Source organism: Thamnophis sirtalis, unplaced genomic scaffold (genome assembly GCF_051295495.1).
Source record: "Thamnophis sirtalis isolate CommonGarterSnake01/CBP01778 unplaced genomic scaffold, rThaSir2_p1.2 scaffold_10, whole genome shotgun sequence".
NCBI lineage: Eukaryota > Metazoa > Chordata > Lepidosauria > Squamata > Natricidae > Thamnophis > Thamnophis sirtalis.
In genome coordinates this window covers 18,641,807-18,657,180 of record NW_028261390.1, presented here as the reverse complement: position 1 = coordinate 18,657,180, position 15,374 = coordinate 18,641,807, and the positions used below count along the sequence as shown (strand labels likewise).

The following is a 15,374-nucleotide window of genomic DNA, read 5'->3' as shown; positions in this document are numbered from 1 at the left end:
GTTAAGGTGTCTATTCTAAGTAGGAAGCTTTTATTGTATTTTCACAGTTTATAAAGCTACCATTATGACCATTAGCTTTCCAAGGAAAACTTACGTTTAGTCTTGCAAGAGGTAAACTGCTTATATTATAAAGAGATTGCCTGACCATGACTTTTTTCCACATGACAAAACATGTTTTACTTTGTGTTACGTGCAATTTGAAAAGTACTTAATTACTTGATTAATCAGATTAACTGCTCAGAAGTGACATATGTTTACTTGGAATAAAATGAGCGTCTGAAGAGGAAAATTCACTCTTTTGGGATTACCGTACTGTTGCAAGAATAATTAGCCCAACACAATTTGACTTTTACTTAGTATAGTATCTAGATTAACTTCTATTTCTGCTAATAGTAAAATTACATGTACACCTTGATTTTTAATCTTTCTTTTAATGACTGTCTTAAGTTACAATGGCACTGAAAAGAGTGACTTATAACTGGTCCTCATACTTAGGACCGTCACAGCATCCCCATGATCATGTGATCAAAATTCAGCTGCTTGGCAATTGGAATGTATTTATGATGGTTGTAGCATTCCAGGTTATGTGATCAGCATTTGTGACCTTCCCAGCCAGCTTCTGACAAGCAAACTCAATGGAGGAAGCCAGATTCACTGAACAACCATGGCAAAAAAGTCATAAAATTGAGCATGACTCGCTTAACAACTGCCTTGCTTAGCAGTGTAAATTCTGGTCCCAGTTGTGATTGTAAATATGTTTTCCTCTACTTTTGTTTTTTGTTTATCCAAGATCACAAATATTTACCTCACGTTGGGAACTATTCTATACTCACCTGGATTTTAAATGTTCATCCTTGCTTGTGCCCAGATTTCTGAGTATGATCTGAATCCTATTCATTGTTATGAAAACATAATAGCTTAAAACCATAATTCTTCCTTTATTTCATCTTAAATCCCTATTCATGCGGGCCTCATAAATTCATCCTCAGATCACTCATTTTTTCCCTCCTCCTTCTTTCCTAGCTTTTTCCTAATGAAAAAAAATCACAGATCTCCACATTTCATCCACAGTTCTGTAGAAGCTTGCTTGGTTCGTTCTAACAAACATACTATCCATAAATGTTAGCACTGTTCTCATATACTCCTTATTACTTTCAAGATATAATGTGAACCCACTCTATTAATTGTCTATCTGGTTATATAGCAGATGTGTACTAGGTTTGCTTATAGGCATCCACTTCGGCAAAACCTCAGACACATGAGTGCATAGAAGCATGCACACTGCTTTGGAGAACTGATGGCTGCAGTTCTAGCTTACACAGTATAAATGGAAATCTAGAAAAAGATTGCTCAATATTCTGCATCTTTAAACCATCGTTTGGATAATGGAGATGGGGCAAATTAATGGCAAAGTGTATGAGTTTAACTTTCAAGAACAGTTTGCAGATATTACTCAGTTGCTGCGAGGCTTTATGAGGTTTCCCTTATTTAGGAGAAACCACAATTCTTTCAACAATACCATGACAATATCATACTACTCAGGAAAAAAACAGAACCTTGAGATCAGTGGGTTCGTGCATGATAGGGGCCCCTATTAGGTAATACTATGGCATCACTACGGACGTAATGATGTCTTGCTATTATGAAGTACTTTCTCTCCCTTAAGCTGCAGCTTGAATACCTTTTTGAAAAACAGAATAGCATTATAGGTATTCCATTACACCAATAGTAAGCAACCCCAAAGCCTTTGTGACCATCAAGCCTCTTATTTGAAGTTTAAAAAACTTCAATAACCCACAACTGTAGAAAATTGGCAACTTGTTTCCCCTCCAGCCTTTGTCAGAAAATACATAACATCTGTAGTATACACGTTGTTGGAAATTGTCAAGTGTTAAAGTAAAAACCCAGCTCCCTGAAAAAGTAAGGGGAGAGGCCTATAGATAGGAAGAGAATTAGGATTAACTTCATAGACCACAAATGTGGTTTAACTTGCCCACTGATGCCCTCAGGTCTTTAAAAAAAACAACAACCCGAAACTCACTCGATTCATCAATGACCCACCACTGTTTCAGTAACTGAGAGTTGCATCTTGTTTTATGACATCAACAAAAACACTTTTCCAATTAAATAAATGTTCCTCTAGCAGACCTTTTCTCTTGCTCACAGCAATTGCTGTCATTTCCTAAAGCATTTTTCTCCCTCCCTTCTGCATTCTTTAAGGATTAGAACTTGTTTTTCTAATATCGAAACCAGTTGATTCTATGATTCTAAGTATCTGCCCTGTTTAAAGAAGAAGAAGAAAAGGAGCAAACTGATTTTCTTGACTATCTTTCAAGACCCCAACATTGGATGTTGGATCAAAGTTCAGACTAAAGGAAGAAGATAGGGGAGGGATTATCGGGAAAGGTCAACCTGATAATGTCAGCCAGCTTTCATAAGTTACCCAGAGCCCTCCCAAGAATGGAAGGACCCACAAAGTACTGTAATTATAACTTCTGTTCTTACTCTAAGTTCTGGAGCTCCTCTTCTGCTTGGTCATGAACGTGTCGGTGGTTCATCCTCCTTCTGTCTTCTATCTCCACTATGCCCATCCACCACAGTTGTTGCAGCTCCTTTTCAAAGTACCACTGGCCACAGAAGGAAAGATAAGAGTGATGGCAAAGAGATCAACATCCTTTTGTTTCAGGTTCAGCTTCTTGCTGTTTGTGATAAACAGTACAGACACATTGTAAGACGAACAATTCTCTCTGGAGCTTGAACAGGGTGAATGAGGAAGTGAAAACAGAGTCCCTCCCTGTCTTTGACAAAGTGCCCTCGCTGGCCTCTCCAGCTCAGTGCAGGGAAAAGGGGAAGCTGCCTGGAGAATGCAGCTAGGGCTGTTTCATCTTTTCTTCTATGCTGCATCACATACCGCAGTTATAATAAACAGGCAGGGTAGCCCGAGTGTTAGTTGGGAAGGTTATGCGGCCCACATTGTAAAGGAAAGCATCTACTGTATACTACTATTTACCTGTTTATGGACACCAAAATGGGCTTTCCTATGTTTATGATTTTATTATTTAAAAAACAATAATTGACTATTCATAAAAGATACAATATAATTCCAGATTTATTTTTTAAAAATCAGGATGTACTTTTACTGTAGAGTAATAGCAAGTCTGTATCATAAATTTTATGTTCTCTCACCCCACATTTTTCCTACTTTCCAAAGTTTTTATTTTGGACTTTTATCTGAATATAAAACAACAGAAAGATTTCTTCCTTTTCTTTTTTTAATTTTCTGGCATCCTCGGAAGTGGGGAAAGCTTAATTTAAACTTTCTTCCTGTTTTACTCTTCTTAACTACCTTACATGCACAATTGCAATAAGGACAGAGAAAAATCCTTACAAACTTGAAAAATGAACAATGAAAAAATGAACTTAAAATGAAGTTACAAGTTTTGTTAGATTTGCTTCTCTACACACAAACACACACACACACACACACACCATTCTCCCCTTCTGGAAGACCAAAATAACCAGTCAGACTGTATCAGGGTTATTGAGCTGTTGGCTGTTGCTTGCATGCTATATTAGCTGGGTTCAGAGATGGCACTAGATTCTGCTGACTTTGCCCATTCAAACAGCAAACTAAAATAGACACCAGGACAAAGAATCAGTCTAGACAAGTAAAGTGATTTTAATTGGGAGTTGACTTTGCTCCTATTCATTTACTTTTTTCATATGTTTTCCGTTTAATATTATAGGAAGCATGTAGACCTCTGGTTTCTTTGAGAACATAGCTTTCTCTAGCGTAATGCTTCCTATGAGACAGACCAGCTGCCCTGACCTGGCATTTTCTAAGCACGCCATGTCTTTCTAAGTACAGTTTCCCACTAGATTTATTGTTCTCTGGTTTTATATCCTTGCTTAGACTTTCCCTTTGGGTTTTGAGCCCAACTTTTAATCTCCTGTTGTGCTAACATCCTTTTGATGGTTTCTCTGTAGACACAGTGGGAATCTTTCCCTCCTACATTCAATACACACACAAATACAAACAATGAATTGTATCCCACATAGTCAAATAGTGTCTGCAAAACAACAGACCAACAGACCATAGGTAGTGGTTTTGCTACTCCGCAGATCCTTTAAGTGGGAAGGCTTTACCACCTGAGACTTTTTGGTGTGCAAATATCATACTGTAATAAAATCAGCAGCAAGAGACTGACTTCTGTTTCAAACTCAGTTTATTTTGAGGATTATTGCTCAGAAAGAAAGAAAAAAGGGAGTCTTGTAGAATCAGTGCTATATTTAAAAAATCCATTGTATAGAATCATCAAGACACTAACTAATCAAACTGTCTATTACACTACGCAGAATCATTAATGCAAACAATCCCAGTTTGAGTCCTATATGAATGTATTCATCCTGCTCATATAATCTAATTATATAGAGTCTATTATAGTTTATACAGTTGGGCCCTTCTCTTCTAGTGTGTTCCTTTACATCTTTTTGTTCAAAGGAAACAAATGTCAGATCACCATCAGAATACTTTCCCTGTTGTAAGAGGTCTGTTTACTCATTGCCTTTGCACCATTAAGTTGGCTCTAAGTAAGATGGATGTGAAAGTGGTACTTCTTATAAGTAGGTGATTTCCAAAGAGGAAGTACTAAATATGGCCAGTGCCTTTCAATATGTACATATTGAATCACTTTTTATTGGTAATCAAAGCCTCAGCTTACTTATCTTACCTCTAACTTATTGTTTCCCTGCATACTACCAAAGGCTGTTTCCAACAGAACAGATGATAGAGTTTTTCCTCTCTTCCATTCAATAATATTCAGTTTAGAAAGGAATTGTAGAGGCTAGAGAAACACCAATGATCTGTGTTCAGAATGGTCTACACTAGGGGTGTCAAACTCAATTTCATTGAGAACCACATCAGGGTTGTGTTTGACCTCAGGCGGGGCGAGTCAGGGTGGGCATGGCCAGTTCAAAATAACTCATGTCAGGGGCACCTGTGGTGGCCCAGGTGGGGCTGGGGGATCCATTGTCTCCAGCTCCATTTTCGGCTGCAACGACCTCCTGCAGTGCTCTGCCAGTGAAAATGGAGCTGCATTTTCACTGCAGTGGCCCCATGGGCTGGTCCTTTGCTGTTTCCATGGCAGCCCCAAGGTCACATTTAAGCACCCTGCAGTCCAAATCTGCACCTTGAGTTTGACACTCCTGGTCTACACAATAACCAACAGAGCCTCATTAGCAAGATAGTCCATCTTTGACCTGAAAACCACATTAGCCCCCAACCACAGTGACAAAATAGGGCAGCACATAATGAAGGAACATTTCCCTATCAAGGTTTCTTGCAAGGAGGAAGACAAAAGACAGTTGTGCTGAGTAGTATTTTGATTTATTTGTTTTTGATTTTGCCTGAGTTTAGGGACATTCAACAATGTCATGACAGAAACAAAAAGAAAAGAATTACAGAAACATAAAATCCAAACTGCAAAGCAAGAACAAAAGCATGAGGTGGGAGAGAGAAAAAATAAGAATCGCAAAAGGCAATGCTACTGAAAAGCTTTTGGAAACAGCTTTGTTTTTAATGACTTTTTAAACTCTACTAAGAAGGGATCCATTATGAGGTCAGTAAGGAGCCCATTTCACAGCATCAGCAAAAAGGCATGATAACTTCAGCTCCCCAAGTGTTGAGTCAACAAGGAGACGCTCCCTATATGTTCCAACAGCCCAGATTGAATTCAGCTGGAGATGGTGGCCCCATAGATACACAGCTTCCTAGCCATGAAGAGCCTTATAGCTCCTCAAAATAAAAAATAAACAACCATACAAAACCTTCCTTACCTACCTACTAATTCTAAGTCCTGCCCACTTGTCTAAAACACTTCATCAGTGCCCTGCCCACTGCAGCTTTTTCCCTGCTTCAAAATAGGTAGTGAAAAAATAGATGAATAGCAAAGCATTTAAAGCCAGGCTAGAGTGTCTCAGTATCAGAATGGATTTTATTTTCCTACGTTCTACATTCTCCTGCCTCATCACAAGAGCAGTAGTGACTTCCTCAGGGAAATCTGGCTCTTTTCTGAGATTTGTGGTTATGGCTCTCCCTCCTCCCACCCCCATAACCAGGGGAAACAGAAGTTACTGCATGACCAATTCAGCAGAGAAAACTATTGATGTAGATTAGCCGGAAGGAAGAAGTAGAGAAAACAGACTATTTCGAGAGCAAGATATAAAAATAGTTGCCACACAACAAGTTGGTTATTTGACAAGTCTGCTAAAGGTATGGCAAGAACACTATGACTGTGCTGGGATGCTCATATAGTAGTGCTCTAGGGGTGTATCTATGAGCACTTTGTGCTGAGCTCCTGTCTGCTGTTGTAGAACATCTACATAGTCCTCTTAGGAGAAGTATCTCAAAAAGAAAGGGCCAATTGTCCCTTTTACTACCTCCTAATCGCTAATCAATACATTCAATCTGAAGTAATCCTGCCATCTAAAGGTGGAGTGTACTTCAGTTTAAGAAGGATGTTGTTTTTGGGCAGCAGCAGTTACCTGACTTCAGCCATGGTCTTTCGTTCCATGAAATAATAACGTCAATAAAAATGATGCCTAGCTATCTGGCAGCATCAAGGTGACCTTTGGTGATTTCTACAGCTGTACAAGATAGAACTTGATTTGTACTCCTCTGGCAGATTACAAGATAATCCCAAAGTTGTAAACTAAAGTGGAAGATGTAAAAACATCCTCATGGCATACCACTTCTGCATCTTTGCCAAAAACAAGATATCTAGGAATCCGTTTTGCAGAGGAGAATTCAAAGAGGTGATTTCTTCATGTGCATTCTGAGGTCAGAGAGCAAGTTCAAGTTTCAAGTTTATTAGAATTTGTATGCCGCCCACTCCCAGGGGACTCTGGGCGGCTCACAACAGACAAGAAACATTTAAATTTAAAAAATAGAAATAAAAAATAAAAAATACAGTATTAAAATTCACATCACCCATTCCATCTAAGCGGGGCTGGATATCAATCAACAGCCCCAGGCCTGCCGGAACAGCCAGGTCTTGACGGCTTTACGGAAGGCCAGGAGAGTGGTAAGGATCCGGATCTCTGCAGCAAGATAGTTCCACAGGGTCGGCGCAGCAACAGAGAAGACCCTCCCCTGGGGAGTCGCCAGCCGGCATTGTCCGGTTGACAGCACCCGGAGGAGGCCCAACCCGTGCGATCTTGTTGGTCGTTGGGAGCATTATATTGTAGTATGCAGTCATGCTGCATACTACAGATGGACTATCAGACCATAGGCCAACTTTACACATTTGAATGTTGCATTCGGTGAGATTAAAAAAAAATCTCCATTGCAAGTCCTAGCCCAGCTGCCTCTTCCAAGAAAGGTTGGTTCAGTGGTCGGTACAGGTCAGCGAATGTGCTATATGGATAGAGTGTTTTTAAAGAGGTGATTAATTCATCATAAGCATCAATATTCTACATCAACCTTCAGCTGCTGCATGTGCAGATGAAAACTAGTAGACCAAGTTCAAAAGAAAGGGGTATGACAGCTATTTTAGATCAGGAGGATGGCAATCTACCAAGAAAGATCATTTCTAAGTGCAGTAGAAAGTTCCACTAGGTGGTGTTTGTATAGTATATCACTTCTGCTGAAATTTGTCTTTTGCACAAATGCTAGGTTGCAAAAATACAGTTGACCATTAATTGACAACCAAGAGTTTTTGGTGCTGCTGTTTTAAATTTCTTTGCTGTGGTCTAATTGCCATCTAGATTTGCAACCCAAATATGGTTGATATGTTTTCTTTTCTACTGCAAATCTCCAGAAATTCTTTCTTTAGGAAAAGCCTCTCTGCAACCATATCTGCTTGAGGAGAAAACCTTTCACAAATGTTGACTGGATTACCTTGACATGCAAATATTACCAACTGCAGAGGGATTATCTTTAGCTTCCCTATATTATTTAAAGCTTAATTGCTTTTTTGGAGTCCCTTTTGATCCTACCAATAATCAGCCCCTCTCAGCTAATTCAAGTTGGTTGAGTGAATTTGAATGCAGTTACTATTATATTTACTTTAACTCTCACCCCAGCAATAAAGAAAGGGTACTGATAGGTGTGTGGTTTTTTTTTAAATAATTAGACTTAGAATAACTTTATTGTCACTTTAAATGTACACTAATTGGCATACATTAAAATTATTGAAACAATTATAAGCAAGTGCTAGTGCAACAGAGTGCAGCAGAAGGAGCTGGAAATCACAGCTTTGTTAATGTATTAGTCCATGTAGTTCGGTGGTGGGTTCTTACTGGTTCAGACTGGCTCTCCTGAACTGTAGTGCAAACTGGTTCTCTCTTTTTCTTTAAAGGTGGGCCCACTTGCCCGCCCCTGGCTTATACTTACCTTTATTCCAGCTTCTGAAGCCCAGCTGATCTGGGGCAGCAGCTTGAATTGCCGGTCCTCAGCTTTTTTCCTTTTTTTCGGAGTAATTTTCCTTCAATTGCACACGCGCCCAGTGAACTGGTAGTAAACCGGAACCTATCACTGATGTGGTTCCTCCTTCGAACTGTTTGTGTAAAGTTCAGCATTTTTTTGTTTCCCATTTCTTCTCTTTTCCATTCTGCACTGAGTCTTTTAAACTAAATATAGGTAAGCTTTAGCATCTTTTCTGGCTGAAGAACAAAATAAAAGATTTTAAGTAAAGTGCTGTATAAATACTAAATGTAATAAATATTAGTCTGACTTTTGCTTCAACCAGAATGGTGGACTAAGGAATTAAATCAGGCAATAAAATAGCAACATAGTGACATAGTGTCTTCTGACTGCTAGTTAGTGTTCATGGATGTTGTCTACTAGTCTACTGTCACAATGTTCTAGCTGTTGAAGAAATAAAAGAAATAAAAATCCCTTAATCTCACCACACATGGACACATGCAACTACAGTTTCACCTGGGAAAATGTGAGCATCCTAGATCAAGCTAAATCCAAAACCATACAGAATTCTTGGAAGTTTATCATTTTTACAAACCTGTCATCCATAGACATATGAAAATAAGCCATATTTACACACCATTAAGAAGAGACAACAAAAACCTAAGAACAAACAAGACCAGAACACATCCCCTCCAGAAGCCAACACTCAGAAAAACAGGGACTAACATCAAATAAACAATCAAACAAAAAACCATATCCCGATCAATAAACTATCAAGAAGAAAACCACACCCCACCAAAACTAGCAGAGCAAGTTACAGGATATAAACAGAGAACAAACTCCACATTCTCTCACAATAATGATATTGCCTAACTTCGGTTAATGAAACATCTCAAACAAACAGCCAAGCTCAGAAAGCATCAAGGATTTCACAGTTCAGTTCTGTTCGGTTCTGAACTATATATATTATCTTTTAGTCTCTTCTACGTATATTCTCTTCTGGAAGTGAAGATTTCAGAAAATTCCAACAGTAAAGATGGAAAACATTCTCATTCATACTAAATCATTCATGTCTTTGAAGAAAGAAACAAAAAATAATTGAGTCACTTTTTGTCTATTGATTTTGTGTTGTGTAGGGAAGCAAAGTTCCAGCTATGAAAAAGAAACATGGCACAAGTACTGAAGGGATAAAGGTCTTGTGTCTTTTCATGAAAGGAACAGTGTGCAAACAATACCCAAAAGGGTGTGTGGGATTGCAGATTCATACTCTACCCAGCAATCACAATATACATCAATGTAACCACAGAATTATCTGTTAGAATGGTTATTTTCTTTGCCCATTATCAACATTTGCAGAGGATATTATAATCTTGTATCATCAATGAATTGTTGAAGGTTTCTTTTTTCTTGGAGAATAAATAAAAGGGTACACTTACTGAAAACTAAATAAAAGGATTTGTTCAAAGAGATGGACTTTACTATGCCTTTTCTGTGCAGTTTTTTAGAAGTCAATGAAAATGTGTATAAAGTAGTGCTGTGTGATTTTTAAAATTCTGTGCGTGTTGTTCATATAGTACAAAACAGAGGGTGAATGTTATGTGGATGGTCCTACCTTGCAAGGAGAATTACATTTGGTAACCTTCTGGACTGTATTTAGAACAGTCGTTCCATCCCTTGAACATATAATTCCTATTGTTTGGCATATACACTAATTTCTCTATATACTAGTCAGGGTACCCTTTCAAATGTGATTGCTGTATGTGATTTTATCTCCTCTTATTTTGGTAAGAGGCCACATAATCACTACTTACATGTATGAAACCAGAAACCAAGAAGGGAACAAATGGGAATCTGAAATACCACTGGCATTTCCAAGTCACTGACAGCTTGATTTGTTGCCAAATGCTTATTTAAAGTCCCAAATTCTTTTCCTGGACATTGCACAAAAGATTTCTACGATGAAAAGGGCTTCCATTCCATAAAGGAAATCAGGAGTTCAAAAGACCTGTTGGGTGGCATCCAGTGCATCATATACTGTATATCTTTATTTCCCCATTGTGCCCCTGGCAGGACTTCTGGACCTTCACAGTGGTTGATATGAATAATGAATCTCTATTCTGCTGTCTTCCATTTTGGGTTAAGGTATTTGGGCCATGATAAAAACCAATACTCTGTCACATTAACACCTGGCTGCTCAGCCTATCAGAGTGGTTGTTATAAATAGAGATCCTCTCAAGAGGTATAGTCTTACCTGGAACATCCATGTAGGAATATTAAAAGCTACAATTCGTGCTTGTCTACTACTTGGCACTTCTTATTGGTTTTCTTTTTCCCTCTGAGGAGAAGAAAGAAAAATGTTTGTTGTACTGTAATACAATGTGCACTAAGACAGAAATGCACACTTAGATCCAGAACAAATACTATCTTGTATTTTTCCTCTTGTGAGCACTAGAATCATTTATTGACCATTAGGAAATATTCTGAAGAATAGAGAATGATCTACAGAACCCACTATATTACCTTTTATTTGGGGGGGGAGTACACATTTCTTATCCAAATTTCTTATTAAATATCCCACTTTAAAAAAAATAGTATTCTATGCTGCTTTACTGAAGAATACTTTGAAGCCTTGAATAAAAAGTAAATAGCCAATCTTACACTGACCATTACTGCATAAAATTGTCATTTCAGACCACTTATGCTTCTGAGGTTTTGAGGACATAAACTTGCATTTTCTCACAAATTGATTGCTGATACAATAGTATCTATGTATTGATAGATCAATTAGTTGATCCATCTATCACCCAACTACCTACCTACCTACCTACCTACCTACCTACCAGGGGTGGGTTCCTGCCAGTTCTAACCTGAGTTAGAACTGGCAGGAACCAGAGTTTCTGAGCCAACATTTTGGTTGTTAAGCAAGAGCGTTGTTAAGTGAGTTTCACCACATTTTACAAGTTGGCCATTCCCACCTGGTCACATGGCCGCAAGCCACTCCCACCCAGTCACATGGCTGGCAAGCCACTCCCACAGAGCAGGCCACGCCTACAGAAGAGGTTCAAAAAAAATTGAAACCCACCACTGCTACCTACCTACCTACCTACCTACCTACCTAATAAAACCAGTTCTCTATATTTTATCATTATTGCAAGCAAAAGAATGAGTGTCCAATCTGGGTTGGTCACTGGGACCAGAGGTTTTATCATCCAAGCTTTTGGGCTTGTGCTAGAGCCCATCTTCAGGGAGAGATGAGTGTGAGAGAAAAGCTCCAGCCTTGAGTCCCAAAGCTCGGACGTTAAAACCTTTGGTCCCAATAAGCGGCCCAAATTGGATTCAGCAACGTTATTCAGGGAAATGTATATTGGTCTTCATTCGTAAAAGAATAAACTCTACTGAGGTTTGCTTTGATGGCTAGTAATGTTTTCAAGTAAATTTTATCTTGCTGATTGTTGCTATGCTGTCCAAGTGTAGAAAGTATTGGCTTGCAGCCAGTGTTGTGCTTACCCACCTCCAACTCTGATGGTTCTATGAAAATGATCCTCGGGTACAGAGGATCATAACATTAGAACTGACACAGTTGTTGAACCTCTGAAACAGATGAGATGAAAGCATACTGTAGTAGCTTGATACATATATATGTGTGTATGTGTATATATATATGGATTAGAAACAGAACAAAAGGAAAACCAGATAAACCCCACAAAGAACATTTTATCAAATTATGGTACTCAACTTAGTTATAATAGTTGTCTATCCATTGTACATCAAGTACTCTTCTTTTTCTATCCACAATTTCTTGGATATACACAAGCTGATAGGGATGCAATGGCTCAGTGGCTAAGACGCTGAGCTGGTTGATCAAAAAGTCAGCAGTTCAGCAGTTCGAATCCCTAGTGCCACGTAACTGAATGAGCTCCCGTTACTTGTCCCAGTGTCTGCCAACCTAGCAGTTTGAAAGCTTGTAAAAATGCAAGTAGACAAATAGGAACCACCTTTGGTGGGAAGGTAACAGCATTCCGTGCGCCTTCAGCATTTAGTCATGCCAGCCACATGACCACAGAGACGTCTTCAGACAGCGCTGGCTCTTTGGCTTTGAAACAGAGATGAGTACCAACTCCTAGAGTTGGGAACGACTAGCACATATGTGTGAGGGGAACCTTTACCTTTACCTTTTTATCCATTGTAGCTCCCAACAGGAAATGCTGTGAAAAGCAGGTATCTGAATTGTCCTGCAGCTTGTCCTTAGTCTTTAATGAAACTGAGAATCTGAATATTTTCACACGTTTCTGGATAAAGCTTCATAAAATCTGCTACTAAGAGTTGGCGACCAACCCAATTCGATATTATGGACTACATTCTCCTGTCTCTTACTGCTTGCCGTTAGAACTAGATTTCACCGGCATCAGTCCAAAATATCTGGAATATCTTGTAGACAAATCCAATGGACATTTTGCTTCTTTCTCATTATACAACACAAGCGGATTATTTCAGGTGCTACCCAATGTCAAAACAACCACAACCACATCAAAGCCTCTCCCATCTCCTTGTTTGCTGTTTTTCCAATGATAATTATGCTAAGATGTTTAAATTTAATAGCTGGAGCAGTGGGACTGTGCAGTGAGCGAGAACATCGTTATAGTTGATTGGTTGAAGAGGACTTGCTCCTGTGTGAGGCCTTCTGCACTGTGATTGGTTGTTGTGGGAGTGGAGGGAGTTTTCCTGTTTTCCCGCCTTTTTTTCTGTGTATGCTCTGTGATTTACCTCATGATGCTCCTATTTGCCTGACTATCTAGCTTGCTCTATATGTACTTGCAAAATATATTTATTTATATAAAACTAAAAGTTCCTGTCAGCATGTCTGACTTCATTTCAACACTTGCTGCACAACCCCCTGACAAATTATTAATCTGAGGAAGTCTTCCAAAATATTTTCTTCCTGCTGCTCTCTGATGAATTGTATAAACATAAAAGCTATAGGTGAAATTAGATATATACAGAATTCTAGGCTAATTACCTTTAGAATCAGTTATCAGGGCTGAACATTTACTAAAGTTTGTAGGCCAAGAATTTGCTTACAAAGTTGATGGCAGAGAAAAATTCCTCAGGAAAATATTGGATTGATTGGATGGGAGATAAGGAAAAGTATTTAAAACAACAGAGGTTACATTTTTTGAAAAAATTCCTAAAGTTTTTTTTCCCACACGCATGCTTCCCATATTGAAAGAATGATGTAATATTAACCCCCAAAAATATCTGGTGAAGAGAAGAAACTACATGTTTTACTTTTTTTCTTTGATGCCCTTGATGCAATCTAGGAAAGGGATACAAGAAGTTTTTTTTCACACTGCAAAGTCAGTTGCCTCAAAGTACTGCTGCCTTTTTGTTATCTTTCTATGCATGGCATATGTTTTGTGACAGAGCTATACAGAGAAAAGAACCCTACACATCTACTTCATCTAGAAGGTATAAATCATGCTTTTCATATAAAAGAACCAATCCATTATATCTCCATCTCAAAAGAAATCAGAGATTGAGCACCTGCACAGGAAAGGTGAAACATTTGAAAACCCAACTCAGCCATGATGGAAATTGGGAAAGTGATTCTTTCAGCCTACTTTATAGAAATATTGTGACCTAAAACATAGGGGGAGATCCATACAAATCATCCTGCATTCCTCAGGGGAAGGATAGGATAATAAGATAAAGGGAAATATTAGCAATCATTGTTGGCCAATTCCAGATATGTGGCATTGAAGTTAATTCTGGAGGTCTATGTGCACACCTGTAAGATGACAAAGTATTCACACCCTATTATAAACAACAATACTTAATTTAATTGAGGAGTTTAGGAATGTTTTTCAGACCATTAGGTAGGTAAGTTGCCCGCTCCTGCAATTTCACTTCAATCCAGTCTGATCCAGACCTGATCAGATCCTGATCCTTTGGTTATTTATTATTGCATAGGTGATAACAGCTGTTCAAGGGCCCCCCATGGGCAACACGTCCATTTTCTGCCAACAGGTCAACCAGTCCATCAAGGTGGTGTTTTTTTTTTAATAGATGGCATCTATTCATAGCAGATCTCTCGACCCACTTCAGAAGAGATATAATTAGACTGTATTAAACCCCATTCAAATAAACAAATCACAGATGGCGCACAAGAAAGCGAGACCCAAATTAGTTCAACTGGGCAAAAAAGGAAGGGTATCTTGCCTCTCTTTAACCTTTAATCTCACTGTTAGAGATTGGGAAGCCTTTACTCCTGCCTTGTGCAATGAAATTCAGTTTGGTCTGCTCATCAGGGAAGTGTTTGTTTTCATTATATTTGTAATACTGCATGTGGCTATGGCAACATAAATCCGATCATATTACAGTTCCTTGCTAGCCTGCTTTATTTAAAGTATGCTTGGCCGATTTGTTCTAACTGCTGTAGTGTTCTTTTGTTCAACCCACTACTCTACATCTATTTGTGTCATTTTCTCTATACATATATCCAGGGTATCAATGGGAACAGTGGGGCTCTATTTGAAGTTCCTTCTCCTGCCATTGTTGGGAGACTCCTCTGACCCCCATATTTTTTACTATTTTGAAGCAAGATGCACATGGAGACCATAATGCAAACCTAGTAACAGCAGGGCTTAAAAAAATAAATAAATAAAATTTGCTCCCAAAATAAGAAAAAAAAAAGATTTACCCAACTGGCATACTTGTTCAGGCCACTTTAGACCTTAAACTCTCCCCCACCCTCCAATGTTGTACATACACTTTTAAGTGTTGGATAATGGCTAGCATTGCAGAAGTGCAGAACAGCTGAAAGAAGAAGAGAAATAACAGGTGCTTTTTCAAAAGGCAACTGGACTTTCTTTGCTTTCCCAGAAGAAGTTTCACTTCTTATCCAAGAAGCTGAAGAAGCTTCTTGGATGAGAAGTGAAACATCTTCCAAGAAAAC

At 38.7% G+C, this 15,374-nt stretch overlaps 1 protein-coding gene across 7 annotated transcripts in view; it reads right to left on the bottom strand.

Annotated features, from left to right (window-relative positions):
• DAPP1 (dual adaptor of phosphotyrosine and 3-phosphoinositides 1) overlaps positions 1-15,374 on the bottom strand; it is a 43,965-nt gene that overhangs the window by 26,674 nt on the left and 1,917 nt on the right. The window contains exons 1-3 of one of the 7 annotated variants that reach the window (XM_087724143.1): positions 11,934-11,993; positions 10,674-10,757; positions 2,506-2,699 (exon numbers count right to left, since the gene is read on the bottom strand). The exons of 1 other annotated variant lie outside the window; for it this stretch is intronic. In XM_087724143.1, the coding sequence (XP_087580269.1) occupies positions 2,506-2,591 (86 nt within the window). In that variant the 5' untranslated portion in view covers positions 2,592-2,699; positions 10,674-10,757; positions 11,934-11,993. Of the gene's footprint in view, positions 1-2,505; positions 2,820-10,673; positions 10,758-11,933; positions 11,994-15,374 lie in introns of those variants that run through there. 5 more of the 7 variants (XM_087724142.1, XM_087724146.1, XM_087724144.1 and 2 more) reach the window with 5 other exon arrangements.